This window comes from Stegostoma tigrinum, chromosome 6, assembly GCF_030684315.1.
Source record: "Stegostoma tigrinum isolate sSteTig4 chromosome 6, sSteTig4.hap1, whole genome shotgun sequence".
Classification (NCBI taxonomy): domain Eukaryota; kingdom Metazoa; phylum Chordata; class Chondrichthyes; order Orectolobiformes; family Stegostomatidae; genus Stegostoma; species Stegostoma tigrinum.
Window position 1 is genome coordinate 101,760,993 of NC_081359.1, and position 22,851 is coordinate 101,783,843.

General features: G+C 46.1%; 1 protein-coding gene across 3 annotated transcripts in view; it reads left to right on the top strand.

Annotated features, from left to right (window-relative positions):
• Positions 1–22,851, top strand: part of LOC125453667 (glycogenin-1) — a 98,069-nt gene that overhangs the window by 45,124 nt on the left and 30,094 nt on the right. For all 3 annotated transcript variants that reach the window (XM_059646813.1, XM_059646814.1, XM_059646815.1), the window contains exons 5-7: positions 3,463–3,589; positions 5,007–5,229; positions 8,932–9,048. In XM_059646813.1, coding sequence (XP_059502796.1) covers positions 3,463–3,589; positions 5,007–5,229; positions 8,932–9,048 — 467 coding nt within the window. The remainder of the gene's footprint in view (positions 1–3,462; positions 3,590–5,006; positions 5,230–8,931; positions 9,049–22,851) is intronic.

Here is a 22,851-nt window from a genome sequence, read left to right on the forward strand (position 1 = left end):
ACCTCCGGATACAACGCATCATCCTCCGACACTTCCGCCATCTACAATCTGACCCCACCACCCAAGACATTTTTCCATCCCCACCCCTGTCTGCTTTCCGGAGAGACCACTCTCTCCGTGACTCCCTTGTTCGCTCTACACTGCCCTCCAATCCCACCACACCCGGCACCTTCCCCTGCAACCGCAGGAAGTGCTACACTTGCCCCCACACCTCCTCCCTCACCCCTATCCCAGGCCCCAAGATTACTTTCCACATTAAGCAGAGGTTCACCTGCACATCTGCCAATGTGGTATGCTGTATCCACTGTACCCGGTGTGGCTGCCTCTACATTGGGGAAACAAAGCGGTGGCTTGGGACCGCTTTGCAGAACACCTCCGCTCGGTTTGCAATAAACAACTGCACCTCCCAGTCGCAAACCATTTCCACTCCCCCCTCCCATTCTTTAGATGACATGTCCATCATGGGCCTCCTGCAGTGCCACAATTGATGCCACCTGAAAGTTGCAAGAACAGCAACTCATATTCCGCTTGGGAACCCTGCAGCCCAATGGTATCAATGTGGACTTCACCAGCTTCAAAATCTCCCCTTCCCCCACCGCATCCCAAAACCAACCCAGTTCATCCCCTCCCCCCACTGCACCACACAACCAGCCCAACTCTTCCCCTCCACCCACTGCATCCCAAAACCAGTCCAACCTGTCTCTGCCTCCCTAACCTGTTCTTCCTCTCACCCATCCCTTCCTCCCACCCCAAGCCGCACCTCCATCTCCTACCTACTAACCTCATCCGACCTCCTTGACCTGTCCGTCTTCCCTGGACTGACCTATCCCCTCCCTACCTCCCCACCTATACTCTCCTCTCCACCTATCTTCTTTTCTCTCCATCTTTGGTCCGCCTCCCCCTCTCTCCCTATTTATTCCAGAACCCTCACCCCATCCCCCTCTCTGATGAAGGATCTAGGCCCGAAACGTCAGCTTTTGTGCTCCTGAGATGCTGCTGGGCCTGCTGTGTTCATCCAGCCTCACATTTCATTATCTTGGAACCTCTGATACTCCTGTTTATATTTGTCAGCCAGGGCTCCCTGTATGAGGATGTTAACCTGGTCCAAACAGGGGATTCGTATTCAGGCTGACCTGGTTCTAATCACTACAGCTGAGAGCAGCCAAGTTAGCACAGAGTGAGTCAGCTCTAAAGAAACAACCAAAGAACCGCATGATGCACCCTGTGCAGACACATGAGATGGGCATGTGTCTCCTCTTGCACAGAGCAACCCAGCAGGAGCATTGCAATGTCAGTTACCTGTGAGCTCTAAAGTGCTGCAGTAGTAAAGAGGTGAAGTGTGTTCTGACTCAGCCACGATCGGCCATGATAACATAGTGAGGCTCGTGTTTGGCCGATTGTTGAATTCAGTGGACAAAGGCTTGTGGTGGTGGCTGCACATGGAGTGTGCCATGAGACATTGGCGATTGAAGGCCTCCATGCTTAGCTATAGAAGATACCAGTGTGCTTCAGCTAATGGCTGACTTTGACTCGCAAGTCAGGAAATGGCACCAATTTAGTTTCTCCCCAGTGCCCAGAAATAAGGTGAGATTAGTGAACTGTGAGATCCAAATGCAAAGAAATAAAGTCATTGCTGCAAACCAGCGAGATTCTGACCTGGCCATTGAAACCTGAGGGGGTACAATAGATGCTTTCCTGAATGCTCTTGGCATATTCTCCCAAATTATTCCTCATTGCTCAAGCTGTTTAAATGATGGGGGAAATTCCACCAATGGTAACCCTTCTGATCATTCTGTTTAGCAGTCTGGTCTGAGGGTTTGGGCCAATTTAATGGTGAACTGTTGACTTTAGGCAATGGGTTTAGATTTGCCAAATAATGTTATTTTCAAATAAAAGCAAAAATCGAACCTGATGACATCTGAGGAGGGAGAGAAACAGAGCTGACATTTCATGTTCTCCGTTGGAGAAGTCAGAAATGGAGTAGATTTTAAGCAAACGGAAGAGGAAGATCAACAAACTGGAGAGTAAGTAATAAAATGCAAGGCAGGAGAGATTGAAGGATAAAAGGGTTTCGGGTGCAAGGCTATAGGAAGAGCTAACGGGACAAGTCAATTAACAAAAGAAGAACAGAGATGATAGAATGATAGAGAGAATTTTCTGAAGAAGGATCCAGACCCAAAATGCCAGCTTTCCTGCTCCTCTGATGCTGCTTGGCCTGCTGTTTTCTTCCAGCTCTACATCTTGTTATCTCTATGACAGAACGATAATCAGCCGCTGACCAAAACAAAACGAAGAAATGCTTGAAAAGCCAAGCCAACAAAGTGGAAGAGCACGAAATGGGGACAGTGGGATGGATTCAGAGGTTGTTGGAAACATTGCATAGAAGGGCTCAGTTAGTATTGATCCCCAGGCTGCCATTGACCTTCATTGGAATGCCACAGGAGGCCAAGGACAGAGACCCCAGCACCAAAAAACTAAAATGTCCAGTGACTAGAAACTCTACGTCATGCATGGGGACGGCACATAAATTAAAAAAAAATCCCTACAGTGTGGAAGCAGGCCATTTGGCCCATTGATTCTGCACCAACCCTCCGAAAAGTATCTCACCCAGACCCAGCCTTCCCTCCCCCACCCCCACCTTTTCCTTTGACCCTGCATTTCCCATGGCTGATCCAGCTAACCAGGACATCCCTGGACACTGTGGTCAATTTAGCATGGCCAATCCACCTACCCTGCACATCTTTCGACTGTGGGAGGAAACCTGCACAGACACAGGGAGAATGTGCAAATTCCACACAGACAGTCACCCAAGGCTGGAATTGAACACTGGTCTCTGGTGCTGCGAGCAGCATTGCTAACCACTGAACCATCATGCTGCCCTGAACAGGTGAGGTGTTGCAAGGCAGGTCAACCGGTCTGTGTTTGTTTGGACATCCTATGTAGGAAAGATCATATCTTGAGTGGAGAGCACTGTGTATTAAATTGCCAGGACAAGTTATTCATTGCTACGCCTGGAAGGCTGTCCTTTGTGCAGTCAGAAGGAAGGAGGTAGAATGATAACTCTGGCGTTTGCTGTGCTTGCATGGAAGGGGGTTGTAGGCAGGGAGAGTTTTAATACAGGTGACTAGGAGTAGACCAAAGTATTGCAGAGAGAACAATCCCTACTGAAAAGATAGGGGAGAACAAAACACATTTGATGATATCACATAGGAGTTGGCAGAAAGAGTAGAGGTGAGTTAACTGAATGCTGAGGCTGGTGGGATGGAAGGCAAGGGCACTTTTTAATGATCACCTTTTAATGATTCCAATTTTCTGACTGGGAATATATAAACCAGGAGGAGACAAACTTGCTCATCTGATTCAATATCATTTGATATTTGTTTGTTGATATTCTAGAACTGCTTTTCCATTTGCCTCACCATGGCAGTTTTCATATCTTGTTTTCTTTGCCCTGTATGCTAGGGGGAGATCAAGGCTTGTTGAATAGTTTCTTCAGTGACTGGTCTACAGCAGAGATCTACAAACATATACCATTCATCTACAACCTCAGTGCCATTGCCATATACAGCTACCTCCCAGCCTTCAAGCAGTAAGCATGCTCTTACCCATCATACTTTTAAGCAAAGGATTTTTTTCAAAGCATAAAATGCTTTAATTTGTCTAACAATATGACCACATTAGCTGGCAATGAATCAATCTTGCTCCTTTTTTAAAAAAAACAGAAATTGCTGGAGAAACTTAGCCGGTCTGGCAGCATCAGTGGAGACAGAAAGCAGAGTTAATATTTTGAGTCCAGTGACCCTTCCTGAGAACTCCATAAGGCTCCTTTTGTGGCCTGCCGCAGCACGAGTGTTATAAGGCCAGATATGAATCATTGATTTTGCGGACAGAAAGCAGAAATGCAGAATGCCGTCTTAATGTAATCTTCATTCAGTTGGGTTCAGGGCTCAATAAGTTGAGTTGCATCTGTAGGGACAGAAGAGGAGAGCATTGACATTTTGAGTCATTCAGACTCTATTGTCTTTATCCTAACTTTGGCTTACTCCTGTTTATCCATCACTGTCATGCTTGTCAACCTGCACTGGGTCTTTTTCTGTCATGCCGTTTTCTGGAAATTTGCATCCTTGTTTCAAAATACTTCAGGAGCCTCACCCTTCTCCCACCTTCGGTAACTCCTTCAAGATCTCCATGGAACTCCAACATTGCCTTTAGCTGCCTGGGCCTGAAGCTTTGAAATTCCTCCTTTTTAATTTTTTCCTACATCGCTACCTTTTATTTTCCTCCTTTACTTTACCCAGTCCTTAGGTTCATTTCCTCATTGAGGAAGCTGGTTAGGTCAATTTGCATGGGTGCTAGTTGGTGATGCAAAATGACGCCAACAGGATGCGATCAGTTCCCGCACTGGCTGATGTTCCCATGAAGGATTCCCCTTCTCAACTTTTCCCCTCACCAGAGGTGTGTTGACTGTCAGGTTAAACCACCACCAACCACATTTCTCTCTAGTGAGAGAGCAGCCCTATGATCTGATTGGACTCTGGTGATTTAAACTTTACCTACTTCAAACCACTGAAGCAGATACTTGGAGAGCCTTAATGTGCATCTTTATATCTGCTCCCATGTCTGTTCTTTGGACGTTTAACTGCCTTTTAAAGATGCTTTATAAATGCATTGTTGTTGCAGCCAATAATGACTCATTGTTAGGCAGGCATCCCTATGTGCAAACAGGAAAAAAAATTCTGAAGAATCCCTCTCAGTTTTCTCCCATCACCTCCCTGCTTTATGCTCCATATGAAGAATTTCCTTCTGATCAATGCTTAAACATAGGCATTTTATTATCAGCCATTCTAAATTTACACAATAAACACAGTCATCTCTTCAGGTCACCAGATGGCTGCATTCGTCTGAAGTACTTGTATTTAGAGGACACCTACTTCTCGTGTGTTATGTAAACAGTTTACTTTTCTTAAAATCTCCATTTACTGTGTAACCTCCTTCTCTCACTGCAGGTTTGGCTCCAGTTTGAAAGTGTTTCATTTCTTGGGACCAGCTAAGCCGTGGCATCACAAGTACGATGCTCAGACCAAGAGTGTTATCCAGGAGAACATGTCCCCCTCAGACTCATTATTTATAGACTTGCTGAATTTGTGGTGGGACATCTACACCACCTGCATTTGGCCGTTGCTGGTAGTACATGGGGCTGTAGACACAAAGATGATCGAGTACCAGATGGTAAGCTAAAAAAGAGTGGGCCCCTCTGCATTTCACATGCTGTGATCAGTCCGTTTTACAGTCTCTTCCAGGATTTTATGCTTCCAGATGTTTTGTTGGGCACAGCATCACTAATCAGTCTTGTCAGCAATTTGATCAACGTGTAATGTTTGGGGATTTGGCTGTGTTACCTAATATTTAATTAAAATATCCCGGGGTCTTCCATAGAGATGATAGAACTGCTGATGCTGCAGTCTGAGATAATAAAGTGTGGAGCTGGAGGAACACAGCAGGCCAGGCAGCATCAGAGGATCAGGAAAGCTGATGTTTCAGGTCAGGACCCTTCTTCAGACCCGTTTCTGAAAAGGGTCCAGACCTGAAATATCAGCTTTCCTGCTCCTCAGATGTTGCCTGGCCTGCTGTGTTCCTCCAGCTACAAACTGTGTTAGCTGGGTCTTCCATGGTGGTTTAAAATGGATCCACATGCACAATCTTCTAAAACTCCATTGCTTTTATCTCCAAACGTGTAAAAGTACATTCTGTTTTAAAACTTAACCTATTCCGTCATAACATTGATTGATTGAAAATGACAGCCTGTCAGACAGTTGTGCACTTCTGCGGTACTGTGTTAACTTAGGTAATGTGCTCAGTGTCTTTACTAGAATATAGGATATACTCAACTTTCTAACACCAATGAAGAGTATGCAGCTAATCTGAACTGCTGGAACTTACTTCAATTATTTTTTCGAATATTATGAGCCAACTTTAGATGTTTTTGTTTGTATGTTGTACTCATGATGAAGAATGCAGGATCCACAACATGGAACTGGACCATTCAGACCTGTCCTTTCCACATTGGCATGTGCCCTTCACATGAGCGTGTCAGCCTAATTGTATTTACCCATTAGTTTTCTATATCCCTTCAGTTCTTATTCCTTTGTTCACATATGTAATTTATATCAGCCAGTCAGAAGGTGGATATGAGGTGGTGGGCACATAATGCCCATTAGGTGTATCAAGACAGCCTTTGATTGTAGATTGAACAGAAACTGCCTTGACCGAACCACAAAATCCATCAACGTAAACCTCTGATCACTGAGAAACATTGCATAGCTTCTGCATTTGCACGGGACTACACTTGGAGAGATGAAAAATCAAAAGAGAAAACACACACACTGTATAGAAACAAGCCAGGAATTTCTGTCTTTTTCCACACCACCTTCTGACTATTCTCTCTACTGCAGAATAAATGGGAACTTCATCCTTCAAAAGACAGGACTTTAAACTGTCCTTCCTACTGATGGTAACACACAGATAAACAATTCAACAAAAGTGATGCTGCAATTTTAAAATGCCATAAAAAAACAAAGGCTGCTGTTTATTTATTTCTGCAGTGAGAACTGTAAGATTAAATTTGTGTCAAAATATGTTATCGACTATCGATTTAAAACAATGTGTATTGTGGATGTCATTTTAAAAGAGACATTTTTATCTGATCATCCTTTAGAAATACCAGTTACATCTCCTTGGGTTAGGGGATTGAAAGGATGGCTTCCCTTTTAATAATTTTTCTTTATTGTGACGGCTTTGAAAGTGGGACTCGAGTGTGAGAGTGTCTCATCTGAACGCAACCTGATGCCTGGGGATGGATACAATGGGCCCGGGTGTCAGGTGATCACCCGGAGGACCAGCAGCACTCCTCCTGTGCCAAAGAGTGCCTGGCAGGCAGAGAGGGCATCCTGACCCGGAGGACCTGGTGGATTGTGGGTTTTCCGCCATAGTCGTCCTCAGCAGCAGGCCCCTCTGTCTCAACTCTCCAAATGTCACGAGCTGCTGCTAAGGTAACGTCCCCCGTTGGTCAGGGGGGAGCCTGGAACATCAGCTGCCTGTCGGAAAATGTCATTTCAATGCCAAGGCGACAGTTATAGGCCAGACCTGGGGCGTGGGATCTACCTGTGCGGAATTGATGGGTTAACTCGCAGAGCCACTTGAGGAGACTGGCCCCGTGCTTGTTGGAATGAAGAAGAATGAGAGGGGACCTTACAGAAATGTACAGAATTCTTTGGGGCCTAGACAGGATATTTGTTTCCCTTTGTGGGTTGGGGTTGGGGGGGGGGTGGTGAAGAGTCTAGGACCAAAAGCGCACAATCCCAGAATGAGGGGCCACCCATTTACACAAAGATGGGAAGGAATTCCTCTTCAGAGGGTAGTGAATCTCTGGAAATCCTAACCACCGAGAGAATACTACAGACAGTGTTGGCTGGATCAGTAAGTACAGAGAGAGATTTATAATCAGTAAGGGAATCAAGGGTTATGGGAGTATAGTAGCCATGTTCCATGCTGTAGACCTCTAACTCTGACTTTAAGTGTTATAGAAAACTCAGTGGGCTGATGGCTTACCTGTGCACCTTTATGGTTTTACGAAGGCCATGGTGTAGCGGTAATATCAGTGGACTGATAGTTTGCAGCCCTTGGGTTATTCTCCTGGGATGTGGTTTCATATCCCAACCTGGAAGCTGGTGAAATTTAAATTCAATGAGTAAAACTTGATTTTTGTTTTGAAAAGAAACAAGAACCAATTATTGTTTTGTTTTTTTTTAAAAGAAACCATCTATCTTTTCACGATAGTAGGAACTGCACATGCTGGAGAATCTGAGATGACAAGGTGTAGAGCTGGATGAACACAGCAGGCCAAGCAGCAACAGAGGAGCAGGAAAGCTGACTTTCGGGTCGGGACCCTTCTTCTGAAATGAACTGATCTAGTCCTGTGATAACAAGGTGTGGAGCTGGATGAACACAGCAGGCCAAGCACCATCTTAGGTGCAGGAAAGCTGACGCTTCAGGCCTAGACCCTTCATCAGAAATGGGGGAGGGAAAGGGGTTCTGAAATAAATAGGGAGAGAGGGGGAGGCGGATCAAAGATGGATAGAGGAGATGATAGGTGGAGAGGAGGCAGACAAGTTAAAGAGGCAGGGATGGAGCCAGTAAAGGTGAGTGTAGATGGGGAGGTAGGAAGGAGATAGGTCAGTTCAGGGAGGACGGACAGGTCAAGGGGGCGGGGTGAGGTTAGTAGGTAGGATATGGGGGTGCAGCTTGAGGTGGGAGGAGGGCTTAGGTGTGAGGAAGAACAGGCTAGGGAGGCAGGTCGAGCTGGGCTTATTTTGGGATGTGTTAGGGGGAGGGGAGATTTTGAAGCTTGTGAAATCCACATTGGTATCATTGGGGTTCAGGGTTCCCTAGCGGAATATGAGTTGCTGTCCAGCATCTGCAGTTCCCATTATCTCTGATCTAGTCTCATTTTCCTGCATTTGACCGATATCCCTCTAAACCTTTCCTATTCAAATACCTATCCAGATGCCTTTTAAATATTGTAATTGTACCAGCCTCCACCACTTCCTTTGGCAGTTTGTTCCATACATGCACCACCCTCTGCATGAAAAAGTTGCCGCTCAGGTATTGTTTCATGTCTCTGACCAAACAGTTCCTTCAGTGATTCCATTGGCCTACCATGTATGCAGTGCTGGAACACACTATGCGGGTTTGTCCTTTGCCCATGCTTCAATTTGAGCTGGTTTTTTTTGTGTCAGTGGAGGTCTGCTGCAGCCCTGCAGTCTCTTCAGGGGACAGAGCAAGGGGGTGTGGTGTGGCCGATACCTCCACCTCCCTTTCACCCCCTCTTTGAAAGCTGAACAGTTAACTGATTGCTGAATGTTTTTCAAACAGTCCCAAGCAGGAGATCTCCAGGTTAACATGAGACGTCAGGAAGAAACTGTTGCACATGAGAGACCCATCAAGCCTGCTGAAATTCTCGAAACCCAGGGGCATCTGCAAAGCACAGAGGTAAGCATTCTGGCTCCCAATGTCTTGCATCGTTGTGGACCATTTTCCCCCGCTACCAGAATAAACTTCCATCCTTCAGGAATATTGACTGGGAGGGATGTCGGTGCAGGTGTGGCGTGGTGGCAGGGCAAAAGGGAAGGAATTTTGGGGATAAAAGCTGATGCTGTTTGAGGTTTTCTTTTGGTTTTCTTTCTTTGTGTAAATGCTACGAAAGTCAGACCTGACCTTGTCAAATCTGCACATTCTCTTCGTTGCCATAATGCTGGAAAGCTTAAGTAGCTTCTGTTTGCATTAGCTCATAATTTTAAGGGCTGCATTCTTTGGAAATGAAGTTTATCCAGCCATTTGGGACGAGAGACAACTCCGGGAACGGTGCTGGTGCTAAGAAGTCAGAACTCAATGATTGCCATGATTGATTCCTGTGCCATAATTGGAGATGGGGTGAATCGACCAAAGCTAACATGATTATTATCAATGTACTACCACAATTTGTTGTGGCTGAGCTACAAACACCGGCCACCTAGTGGGCTACTCGAGAATGCTGGCATCATGGTCTCACTCCTCCCTATCCCCGTAACTTCCTTTGGCAATACAAACTCTGTGATACCTGCATCCTCCATTGCTCCACCTTGAGTACTTTAATAGCTTCAATATTAGTGACAGCTTCAATTGTCTAGGTTATAAGCTCTGGAATTCATTCCCCAAGCTTCTCCATTTCTGTCCCTGTCTGTCTGTCTCTTTCTCCTTCTCTCTTTTTCTCTTTCTTTGCTCCCTCTCGCTGTCTCTCTCTCTCCTGTCCTTTTCGCTCTCTTTCTCCTTTTTTTTTCTCTCTCTTCCCCTTTTCCCTTGCCTCTTTCCCCTTCTTTTTCTCTCTCTTTCCCCTTCTCTTTCTCCTATTCTCTCTCTCTCTCTCTCTCTCTCTCTCTCTCTCTCTCTCTCTCTCTCTCTCTCTCTCTCTCTCTCTCTCTCTCTCTCTCTGTGTCTTTCTTTCTTCTCTCTCTGTCTCTGTCTAGGTTTGTTTATTTTTTGCCAATTTCCCTTCCTTGATCTTTTGTTGTCTCTGCACTCCTTCCCCCGATCTTTTAAAAAATACTTCTTAGCAAACTTTTAGTTGTCTGCCCTAATATCTACTGGAGTCTGTCCTAATAGTGCCTTGTGTGAAATTCTGGTTATTAATGCACCTGTGAAGCGCTATGTAAATGCAAATTTCCATTGGTTGATGTTATGCTGAATCACGGTGCAAAATCTTCAGGAACTGACGAGAGGGTGGATGAGCGAAAGAAGGAAATGTTCATTTGTTTGAAATTATTAAACAGAAATTGTTAATTAGCTGCCCAACTAAAAGGACTCAAGTCAACAGTGCATGTTTTCTGGAGGACACAAACTTAGAAATAAGATGCTGAAAAGTGGGATTGATCTAAAGGCTTAATTTTGATTTAAAGATTTATGTGATTCTTATACAGCTCCAAATACACCTGAAGGGAGCCAACACATCGCGCATTTGGATTTTGGGAAGGTTCTTGATAAGGTGCCACATTAGGCCACTTATCAAAAAAGAGCCCATGGTATTGGTAGCGGTAGATTAGCACGGACAGAGGATTGGTTGACTAATTGAAGGCAGAGAGTTGGAATAAGAGGGCATTTCCAGGATGGCAACCTATAACAAGTGGAGTACCATAGCGATCAGTGCTAGAGCCATAATTATTTACAATATATTAATAATTTGGATGAGGAAAGTACTATAGCCAAGTTTGGGTGTGACACAAAAATAGGTGGGAAGGTAAGTGGTGAGGATGATATAGAGTATGCAGAGGAATAGAGACAGGTTAAGCCAATGAGCAAAATTTCAACATGTGGGAGATAATGTGAGGAAATGGGAGGTTATGCACTTTGGCAGGAAGAATAGAAGAGTGGACTATTATTTAAATGGAGAAAGCTGCAGTACAGAAGGATTTTGGGTCTTTGGGCATAAAAAGTAAGCATACAAGTTTAGCAAGTAATGGGAAAGGCAAATGGAAAAGTAGCTGAAAGGAAATGATACAAGGGGTAGGGAAGTCTTGCCAAAACTGTTTAAGACACCAGTCAGATCACTCCTAGAGTCAGATTTTTTTTGGGGGCCCTTCAGCTAATGAAAGCATTATTGGCATTGGAAGCAGGCCAGACAAGGTTCATTAGGCAGATCCTAAGTATGATGGTATTCTCTCATGAGGAGATGGTGAGTAAATTGGGCTTGTACTCACTGGGATTAGAAGAGAGCTGACCTTATTGAAAGACTTGATTTTTAGGGCTTTTGATGGGGTAGATGTACAAGGCTTTCTCTTGTGGTAGAAGTTTGGACCATACCATACAGCCTCAGAATAAAGGATCACCTATTAAAGACTGAAATAAGGTGGAATTTCTTCTCCCTGGTGATAGTGAATCTGTGGAATTCTTTATCGCAGAGTGTGTAGAGGTTGCATCATTAAGTATATTGAAGGCTGAGGTCACCGCATTTTTTAATCAATGAGGCAATCGAGAATTATGGGGAGAAAAGTAGAAAAGTGGAGTTGAGGATTATGGGATCAGCCATGGGTGGCACAATGGACCCAGTGGGCCAAATGGCCTTCTCTGTACCTACAGCTTACAGTCTTGTAGTTCTATATGACTTTTTAAATTTACAAGAAAGCCAGTCAATGGTGAGTGGCTGATGCACATTCATTAAAATGTATGGATTGGTATTTGGCTCTTACTTGTAAAGTAATTGGTAAGCAATGGTGATGTGACGGTTTTGAACGTTGGGTTTTGGGTGTGTTGAACTCTGTTCTTTTCTTCATCTGGCGATTTTACAGCCTAAGACAGGAATACCCACCAACTTTGGTTGAGGGCCATGGCTCTCAGCGCCAACTTGCCATGGATTCTGAGGGTTTTCACTTATTTCCAGATTTCAGTGGATTGTGAATGGGCATCACTCACTGTTTCATCATTTCTGGGAACGATACACTGGTATCCTCTCCACAACCTACACATGAAGTGCATTATTCCTGTGCCTCTTTCAAATTAGCAATATATTGCTTGCCCTCCAAATGGTGCTCAAATTGACCTATCCAGTATGATTTGGCAAAGTATCAGAGATAATGGGAACTGCAGATGCTGGAGAATTCCAAGATAATAAAATGTGAGGCTGGATGAACACAGCAGGCCCAGCAGCATCTCAGGAGCACAAAAGCTGACGTTTCGGGCCTAGACCCTTCATCAGAGAGGGGGATGGGGAGAGGGAACTGGAATAAATAGGGAGAGAGGGGGAGGCGGACCGAAGATGGAGAGTAAAGAAGATAGGTGGAGAAGGTGTGGGTGGGGAGGTAGGGAGGGGATAGGTCAGTCCAGGGAAGACGGACAGGTCAAGGAGGTGGGATGAGGTTAGTAGGTAGCTGGAGGTGCGGCTTGGGGTGGGAGGAAGGGATGGGTGAGAGGAAGAACCGGTTAGGGAGGCAGAGACAGGTTGGACTGGTTTTGGGATGCAGTGGGTGGGGGGGGGGGGGGGGGGGGAATAGCTGGGCTGGTTGTGTGGTGCAGTGGGGGGAGGGGACGAACTAGGCTGGTTTAGGGATGCACCCACAACCTCCAACCTCATTGTTCCCCAACCCCGCACGGCCCGTTTCTATCTCCTTCCCAAAATCCACAAACCTGCCTGCCCTGGTCGACCCATCGTCTCAGCCTGCTCCTGCCCCACCGAACTCACCTCCACCTATCTGGACTCCATTTTCTCCCCTTTGGTCCAGGAACTCCCCACCTACATCCGTGACACCACCCACGCCCTCCACCTCCTCCAGGACTTCCAATTCCCTGGCCCCCAACACCTCATATTCACCATGGACGTCCAGTCCCTGTACACCTGCATTCCGCATGGAGATGGCCTCAAGGCCCTCCGCTTCTTCCTGTCCCGCAGGCCCGACCAGTCCCCCTCCACCGACATTCTCATCCGCCTAGCTGAACTCGTCCTCACACTCAACAACTTCTCCTTTGACTCCTCCCACTTCCTACAGACTAAGGGGGTGGCCATGGGCACCCGCATGGGCCCCAGCTATGCCTGCCTCTTTGTAGGTTACGTGGAACAGTCCCTCTTCCGCACTTACACAGGCCCCAAACCCCACCTCTTCCTCCGGTACATTGATGACTGTATCGGCGCCGCCTCTTGCTCCCCAGAGGAGCTCGAACAGTTCATCCACTTCACCAACACCTTCCACCCCAACCTTCAGTTCACCTGGGCCATCTCCAGCACATCCCTCACCTTCCTGGACCTCTCAGTCTCCATCTCAGGCAACCAGCTTGTAACTGATGTCCATTTCAAGCCCACCGACTCCCACAGCTACCTAGAATACACCTCCTCCCACCCACCCTCCTGCAAAAATTCCATCCCCTATTCCCAATTCCTCCGCCTCCGCCGCATCTGCTCCCACAATAAGACATTCCACTCCCGCACATCCCAGATGTCCAAGTTCTTTAAGGACCCCAACTTTCCCCCCACAGTGATCGAGAACGCCCTTGACCGTGTCTCCCGTATTTCCCGCAACACATCCCTCACACCCCGCCCCCGCCACAACCACCCTAAGAGGATCCCCCTCGTTCTCACACACCACCCTACCAACCTCCGGATACAACGCATCATCCTCTGACACTTCCGCCATTTACAATCCGACCCCACCACCCAAGACATTTTTCCATCCCCTCCCCTGTCTGCTTTCCGGAGAGACCACTCTCTCCGTGACTCCCTTGTTCGCTCCACACTGCCCTCCAACCCCACCACACCCGGCACCTTCCCCTGCAACTGCAGGAAATGCTACACCTGCCCCACACCTCCTCCCTCACCCCTATCCCAGTCCCCAAGATGACATTCCACATTAAGCAGAGGTTCACCTGCACATCTGCCAATGTGGTATACTGCATCCACTGTACCCGGTGCGGCTTCCTCTACATTGGGGAAACCAAGCGGGGGCTTGGGGACCGCTTTGCAGAACACCTCCGCTCAGTTTGCAACAAACAACTGCACCTCCCAGTCGCAAACCATTTCCACTCCCCCTCCCATTCTCTAGATGACATGTCCATCATGGGCCTCCTGCACTGCCACAATGATGCCACCCGAAGGTTGTAGGAACAGCAACTCATATTCCGCCTGGGAACCCTGCAGCCATATAGTATCAATGTGGACTTCACCCGTTTCAAAATCTCCCCTTCCCCTACTACATCCCTAAACCAGCCTAGTTCGCCCCCTCCCCCCACTGCACCACACAACCAGCCCAGCTCTTCCCCCCCCCACCCACTGCATCCCAAAACCAGTCCAACCTGTCTCTGCCTCCCTAACCGGTTCTTCCTCTCACCCATCCCTTCCTCCCACCCCAAGCCGCACCCCCAGCTACCTACTAACCTCATCCCACCTCCTTGACCTGTCCGTCTTCCCTGGACTGACCTATCCCCTCCCTACCTCCCCACCTATACTCTCTCCACCTATCTTCTTTACTCTCCATCTTCGGTCCGCCTCCCCCTCTCTCCCTATTTATTCCAGTTCCCTCCCCCCATCCCCGTCTCTGATGAAGGATCTAGGCCCGAAACGTCAGCTTTTGTGCTCCTGAGATGCTGCTTGGCCTGCTGTGTTCATCCAGCCTCACATTTTATTATCTATGATTTGGCTAAGTGCTGTTAATAAGAAAATGGGCACCTGAGATGTTAGTTCACCATGTAATTGGCAAATTATTGCAAGGAGGCTAAAAGCAGAGAAATATTACCATAGCTCTAAAAGGCATTGGTGAGACTTAACTGGGGGACACTGCGTACAGTTTTGGTCTCTTCACTTAAGGTGGGATGTTCTTGCATTAGAAGCAGTTCAGGGAGAGTTCAAGATAATAAAATGTGAGGCTGGATGAACACAGCAGGCCCAGCAGCATCTCAGGAGCACAAAAGCTTGGCTAGTTCCTGAAATGAAGGGATTATCCTATGAGGAAAAGTTGAATAATTTGGACCTCCTGCTCGTTAGCCGTTAGAGGGATGAGACTTGGTTTTATCTATTTCTGAGATGACTTTACAGAATGGATGCTGAGTAGATATTTCCTGTCATGGGGGAGTCCAGAACTGGGGCAGGGCAGCTTATAAATAAGGGGTCTCCCAATTACAGTGAAGATGAGGATGAATTTCTTTTTTGAGGGTCATCGGTATTTGTTTCTGTTGTTTGAGGAATCTAAAGTGCAGGGGCACAGAACTGGGATAAGGGGCAGTTGAAGGGGCTAATCGTTTTAGGACTGATGAGAAATTACTTCACTCCAAGGGCAGTCATTCTTTGGAATACTCTAAGGCAGAGATTTGTGAGTGCCTCACCTTTGGAGACACTGGAGGCTGGGCGAGACATTGCCTCGGGGAATGGAGGAATACAAGGGAAGGTGGACTGAAGCTGAAGATGAGGTAACAAAGTGTAGAGCTGGATGAACACAGCAGGCCAAGCAGCATCTTAGGAGCACAAATGCTGACGTTTCGGGCCTAGACCCTTCGGACCAGTCACGACGAGCCATTTGTCTTTTCTCATTCGAGGACCACCCACAAAATGTTCTCCTCCCACTCCTCTTTCTTGTGTTCATGAGTAGAGGCTGCTCCTCCCACTCCTCTTTCTTGTGTTCATGAGTAGAGGCTGCTCCTCCCACTCCTCTTTCTTGTGTTCATGAGTAGAGGCTGCTCCTCCCACTCCTCTTTCTTGTGTTCGTGAGTAGAGGCTGCTCCTCCCACTCCTCTTTCTTGTGTTCGTGAGTAGAGGCTGCTCCTCCCACTCCTCTTTCTTGTGTTCGTGAGTAGAGGCTGCTCCTCCCACTCCTCTTTCTTGTGTTCGTGAGTAGAGGCTGCTCCTCCCACTCCTCTTTCTTGTGTTTGTGAGTAGAGGCTGCTCATTAAATATATTCAAGGCTGAGTTGGACAGAATTTTACTCAATGTGATGGTAAGCAGGAGCTGAGAAAACTGACAGATGCCCATGATTTTATTGACTGGTGGAGCAGATTTGAGGGGTTGAATGGTCTCTTCCTGCTCCTGTTACACTCTCTTTTATTTTCTTGTAAAAATGGATTGTCTAGGAAGGAAATAAAACTCGGTGACTTTTTTTAATGTTTGTTATTGCTAACGCTTTGTTTATTAGCTGCCTATCCCCTCTCAGTATCTTGTATAATCCTAGAACATGGAGTTTACATAGTAACAGGCCGTTGGGCCCAACTGAACTACCCTGGTGTCGATACTCCACATGTCTCCTCCCATTCCACTTCACCTAACTCTTATCAAAGAATTATACTATTCCTTTCCTTCCTGGTGCACTTGTTTAGCTACCCCATAAACACATGCAAGCTATTCGTCTTGATATCTCCCTGTTTCACCACTCTCTGGGTAAGAATGTTTCTGCTGAATTCCCTCTGAGATTTATCATCGTAGAATCCCTACAGTGTGGAAACAGACCCTTCTGCCCAACAAGTTCACACCGACCCTGACCCATCCTCCTATAACCCACTTAATCTGCACATCCCCGGGCTAAATTGCATGGCCAATCTACATAGCCTGCCGACTTTTGGACTGTGGGAGGAAACCGGAGCATCTGGAGTAAACCCGCGCAGACACTGGGAGAACGTGCAAACTCCATACACACAGTTGTCCGAGGCCGGAATCGAACCCAGGTCCCTGACACTGTGAGGCAGCAGCGCTAACCACCGAGCCCACCTGGTGGTTATCTTGTACTGAAAGCCCCTGTTTTACTTGTTCATGGGATGGTGGGCGTGACTAGTATGGCTGCCTTCAATGGCCCTTGAGTTGTGAGCTGGAATGGCTGCAGTCCTTATGATGTAGAAACACCCCGAATGAAGGGAATTCCGGAATTTTGACCCAGTGAAAAAATGGTCGTGCAGTTCCAAGTCAAAGTAGTGTGTGACTTGGAGGAGAATTTGCAGCTGTCTGGCTTCCCGTATATATCCACCCCTGTTGTTGAACAGCTCCCCTGCATCAACTCTATCAGACATGATTAATCAGTGCTTCACAGTCTAAATTCCAGCAGAGCTGTGCCAGTGGGAGTGAACTTGTTGGGCTTGGAATAAAATTGCAGCACATTGATAATACTGGAGCGATCAGGACAGCAGTGCAGACAAAAGTGACTGAGAATGAAGGGACTGACTGAAACTGTTAAAGATTGAGGACGGATTGGAATAAGTGTTCAAAATGACAAAGGAAGGAAGAGTGAATTGGAGGAAGGATTTTCTGGCTTTGGAGGGAATGCAATGAAGGTTCCCAGACTGATTCCTAAGGTGGATTCAAGACTGACATATGAAGAGAGAGTGAATCAGTTAGGACTGTATTCACTGAAATTTAGAAGAATGAGAGTGGACCTCATGGAAACCTATAAAATTCCAACATCTAGACAGAGTCTCTGTATCAATGTGGAAGGATGTTCCCAACAACCACGTCACTGTGTAAGGATACAGGTTAGGCCATTTAGGAATGAGGTGAAATTTCTTTATCCAGACAGTGGTGCACATGTGCAATTCTCTGTTACAGAAAATGATTGAGGTCAAAACATTGTATCTAACTCCTCGAAAAAATACAGTTCTGAGGGCTAAAGGGATCAAAAGCGAGAACAGGATCATATTGAAGGGTGTAACAGCCTCAGTGGGCCTAGTGGCCTACTCCTGCTCTGAATTTCTGTGTTTCTGTGAAAGAATGAAGACTGGTAATAACTTGTCATTATAGTGACCTGGAAATAAAATGTACTTGTCACAGCTGTAATGAATATGTACCACAGATGAGCTTAGAGCGTAGTCAGTGATACAGGCTTCCTGTTATTACCCTGTCAAATATAAAACAGGTTGGAATTGTTCGGAAATTATACTGGTGCAGAATCCCTACGGTATTGGAAGCTGGCCATTTGGCCCATTGAGTCCATACCTTCTGAAGAGCATCATACCCAGACCACCTCTTCCCCCATCCCTGTAGTCTTGCTAATCCATATTACCTGCATATCCTTGAACATTATGGGCAATTTAACATGACCAATCCAGCTAGTCTGTGCATGTCTGGACTGTGGGAGGAAACGCACGCAGTCAATGAGCAAACTCCGCACAGAGGCTGGAATTGAACCCAGGTCCCTGGTACTGTGAGGTAGCAGCGATAACCATTCAATCACCGTGTTGTCCCAATACTGTTGAGTAACGTGTTAGTGATATCTGACTGAGAAGGAGGAGGGAATATGGGAATAGCTGAGCAGTGGAATATAGGGTGGAGGGATCCTTTGCAAATACAAAATATATGGTGCAAGGCATTCAGGATTGCAGGGAGCAATGAAGGGGAAGAATTGATATTTATTTTTCACAGGATGTGTTCATTGCCTATCCCTAATTGCTGTTGAGAAGGTGTTTAAAGCTGCTTTGCACCTCTGGAGTCTAACACTCACCTTGCTGTTCTGGAGAGATTTCTAGGATTTATACCAAGGGACAAAGAAGGATCCGTAAGATAGCTCCAATACAGGACCATGTGAGACTTCAGGGGATCTAGCAGCTCTTGGTGGTCCTGTGCATCTGTTGTCATATCCTCCAAATTTTGATAGAGGTCTTGGCAAGTGCTATCAAAGCACCCTTGGTGATTTGCTGCAGTGTCTTTTATATATGGTATACACGATCACCTTTAATGAAGACATGGGGCTACATTATTTAAACTACCACAGAGCTGGGAATGGAGGAAGGGGGACATGGAATTTTCTGTCACTGACAGGCATGTTCCAAATTTCCAGGCCAGGTCAAAAATCCACCCAAACTGACAACTAGCCAGCAAGGGCCTATTAGTGTTACACTGTTGATACCGATTGGAATTCTCCCTGCTTTTACCAATTGATGGAGATGACTCCCATGTCTGACAGAGGCTGGGAATCAGCCCCCACCACTGCAGCACCCTTTAATTTGATGGCACCTACATGATTGGCTTCCTTGGTGAAAACTGCCACAGGTGTCACGCACAAACCCGGAACTAGGGCCCCAAGATACACCCAACTTTGGGATCCTGAATTCCGCGTGATAGGTTAGCCTTGTGTGGCGTTCCAAAGGGTGTTATCCCAAACACTTAAGATATTAAAGACAAATATTGATGTTGGGATAGCTCAGTTGGCTAGATAGCTGGTTTGCAGTGCAGAGTGATGCCACCACACTGGGTTCAAACCCCACACTGGCTGAGGTCGCTGTGAAGACCCTGCTTTCTCAGTCTTGCATGAGGCGTGGTGACCCTTAGGTCAATCTCACTGCCAGTTGTCTCTCTAAGGAGATGGTGGGGCTATGGGACTATGCATTTCAGGATGAACAAGTCTCAACATTGAAAGATAAACAAGTCTTGGCTTTATGGAAACCTAAAAGACACAGAAAATAGCACACTACTGATTGAATATGTGGCATTCTTTAGGCAGACTTCAGAAGTCCTGTTTGCTTCATTATTGTATTGTTGGCTCTGACTCACCCACTTTGGCTCTTGTACACTTCATTGTGGCTGTAACACAACTGTGCTGTGACGGCTCCCTATGGTGGACTGGAGAATGTTTCTTAAACAATAGAAATTGTTCATCATTTGATAACACAGTGTGGAGCCGGAGGAGCACAGCGGACCAAGCAGCATCAGAGAAGCAGGAAAGTTGACATTTCCGGTCAGGACCTTCTTTTATAACCGAAATCCTTGTGGAAAAGTCATTGGCATGTTGGATTTTCTTATTTCCCCTCCCCTCCCACCTCCCCCCATACTTTACCAGAGATAAAGTGATACTTTTGGAGTACTGCGTTCAATTCTTGTCTCCCTGCTGAAGGAAAGAAGTTGTGAGACTTGAGAGGATGCAGGAAAGATTTACAAGGATGTTGCCAGGTTTGGAGGGTTTCAGCTACAGGGAGAGGCTGAATAGGCTGGGGCTATTTTTCCTAGAGGATCAGAGGCTGAGGAGTGACCTTGTAGAGGTTTATAAAACCATGAGGGGCACGGATAGGGAGAAGAGCCAAGGACTTCTTCTCAGAGTAGGGGAATCCAGAGCCAGAGGGCATTGGTTTAAGGTGACAGGGGAAAGATTTAAAAGGGACTGGAGGAGCAACTTTTTCATGCAGAGGGTGGTGCATGTATGGAATGAGCTGCCAGAGGAAGTGCTGGAGGCTGGTATAATTACATCATTTAAAAGGCATCTGGATGGGTATGTGAATAGGAAGGGTTTAGAGGGAAATGGGTCAATTGCTGGCAAATGGGACTAGATTCATTTAGAATGTTGGCATGAATGAGTTGAACTGAAGGGCCTATTTCTGTGCTGTAAAACCCTGTGACCCTAAAATTCAATTGATTTTAGGGTGAAATGTTCTTTTGAAGATAATTGTCTAAGGACCTGCTCACTGTAATGACCAATGGAGCCAGATGCCTTTGTAGAACAAACGGAAAGGACACTCCAATAATACAACTTGTCTTTTATCTCTCTGTAACTGCCTGCCTGTCTCTTCTGTTTATACAGTCAGGGTCATTTACAGCACAGAAGGAGTGCTGAAAGTTTGTTTCCTTTTAAGTGCCTCAGAGTGAAGAGATGGCTGTTTGGAACTGAGCAGGAATTTCTTCAGCCACAAAGTAGTTAATCTGCAGAACTTATTGCCACAGAAGGCTGTGGAGGCCCAATTCATTCTGTGTCTTTTTAAGACACAGATAAGTTCTTGACTGGTAAGGGAATCGAGAGTTACTGGGAGAAGACTGGAGAATAGGGTTGAGAAACCCATCAGTCATGATTGCCCTCTGCCATTCAGTAGGATCATGATCTGACATTCCTCATGTCCACTTTCCTGCCCCTTTTCCATGACCCTTGATTTCCCCGGCTGCTCACTAATCTATCTATTTCCACCTTAAAATATACACAAGGACTCTGCCCCGGGAGTCCTCTGCCCAATTCCCTACCCAGTATGAGGATCCAAACCTCCATGACCAAATTCCCAAAGATCTGGTCTTCCCCTGGTATAATTCAGTGCTTGGATCAGGAGGATCTGTGTAAACTAGGAATTTTATAAAATGAAACATAAGGAACGGAGAGCAGCAGGCTATCCCAAAGTGATCTACTCATTGCTAGGAATGCAGCACTCATTTAAAAAAAATAGCAAGGGCACACACTGGGATTCTTTTGCATTTGAAAGCAGTTACATGTTGCTGAGTATGTTTGTCTTTCGGTGTTAGGTGCTTCAACCCTCGCGGGTGTTCTGATGTTAGCTAGGAAAAGAACAGTGAGACGTGATGCATAATGGAGTGTGATGTTTGGGTGTGAGCATCAGATTAGCAGGAAGGACCTGGCTGAGACACGAATGACATTTTAATGTTAGGAAGACCTATACTCAGCTGGCCCTCATAACCAAGCACAGGATTCAAACCAGGATTGCATGCACTTCAACAGGGAAATGATATATTGACCTTCATTGGAAGAAGCGTTGAGTTCAGACATAGGAATGGTCTTATTGCACTTGTCCAGGGTGTCAAGACCCAAACTTGTTAGATCTGTTGGAAATCTATAGCATTTACAACAATGTTAGTACCACAAAACCTGATGGAGAATATCCTCAATGGGAATTTGGGACTTTTTAAAAATAGAATAGAATATCCTTTGTTGTATGACAACAGAGTGTAGGTGTACAGTGAAATGTGCAGTGTCGGGCTTTGTACCAAGGATATACTTGCCATTGTGAGGGTGCACGAAGGTTCACTAGGCTGATACTGGGGATGGCAGTACTGGAATATTATAGAGATTGCTTTGATTGTCTTCTCTAGAGTTCAGAAGGATGAGAGAGAATCTGATTGAAACATATGGAAGTCTAACACAGCTGAACAGACTAAATGCAGAATGTTTGGGGAGTTTGGAGCCTGGGGACTCAGTGTCAGGATATGGAGTAGAATATTTAGAACTGGTGGGGTTAAACCTCAACACTCCAAGATAGTAAATCTGTGGAATTCTCTACCACGAAGACCGTAGAGGCAAGTCACTGAATATTTTCAAGCAAGAGATAAGTGTTTAGAGTTTACAGGCATCAAGGGGTATGGGAAGAAAGTGGGAATATGGTGTTGAGATGGAAAACCAGCCATGATCATCCTGAATGCTGCAGCAGGCTCCAAGGGTTTAATAGCCTACCCTGCTCCTAATTTCTATGAAGTTTTCTCCATTTTCTCCTTGTATTGACCTCCACCACTCCAGCATCTGCAGTATCGATGCCCTTTACCGCTCTTTCACAGCTATCTCCTCTCCCATCCTTGACATCCATTGACCCTTGTGCTGCCCCTTCCTTCTCAGCATTCATTTGTCTTTTCTTTTGCTTGGCCGGGTTGTGTAAGTTATTGCACACCTTAATAATCTGCACAGCCTTCTCTGGATCTCATTGGAGAGAGCTCCCCTTGATCTGTGCAGCCAGTACCAAGGCATCTTCAGTCGCCCCATTGTTTACAATGGGCTGTGTGAAGCTGTGATGGGCATCAAACCTTTCTTAAGCATCAGCACCATGGCTTTCTCCAGGGGGGTCACAAGCAAGCTGCAGTGTCGCTGCAAGTACATGAGTATTAGATACAATTTTGAAGGATGTAACTGCATTGGAGGTAGTTTAGAGGAGATTCACTGGATTGATTCCAGAGTTTGCCTTGTGATGAGAGATTGAGCTGTTTGGGCCTTTGCTGTGTGGAGTTTAGAGGAATGACAGGACATCCAACTGAGGTATACAAGATAAAGGGGATTGACAAAGTGGACATAGAAAAGATGTTTCCTCATGGGGGTAATGTTTTAGGACAGG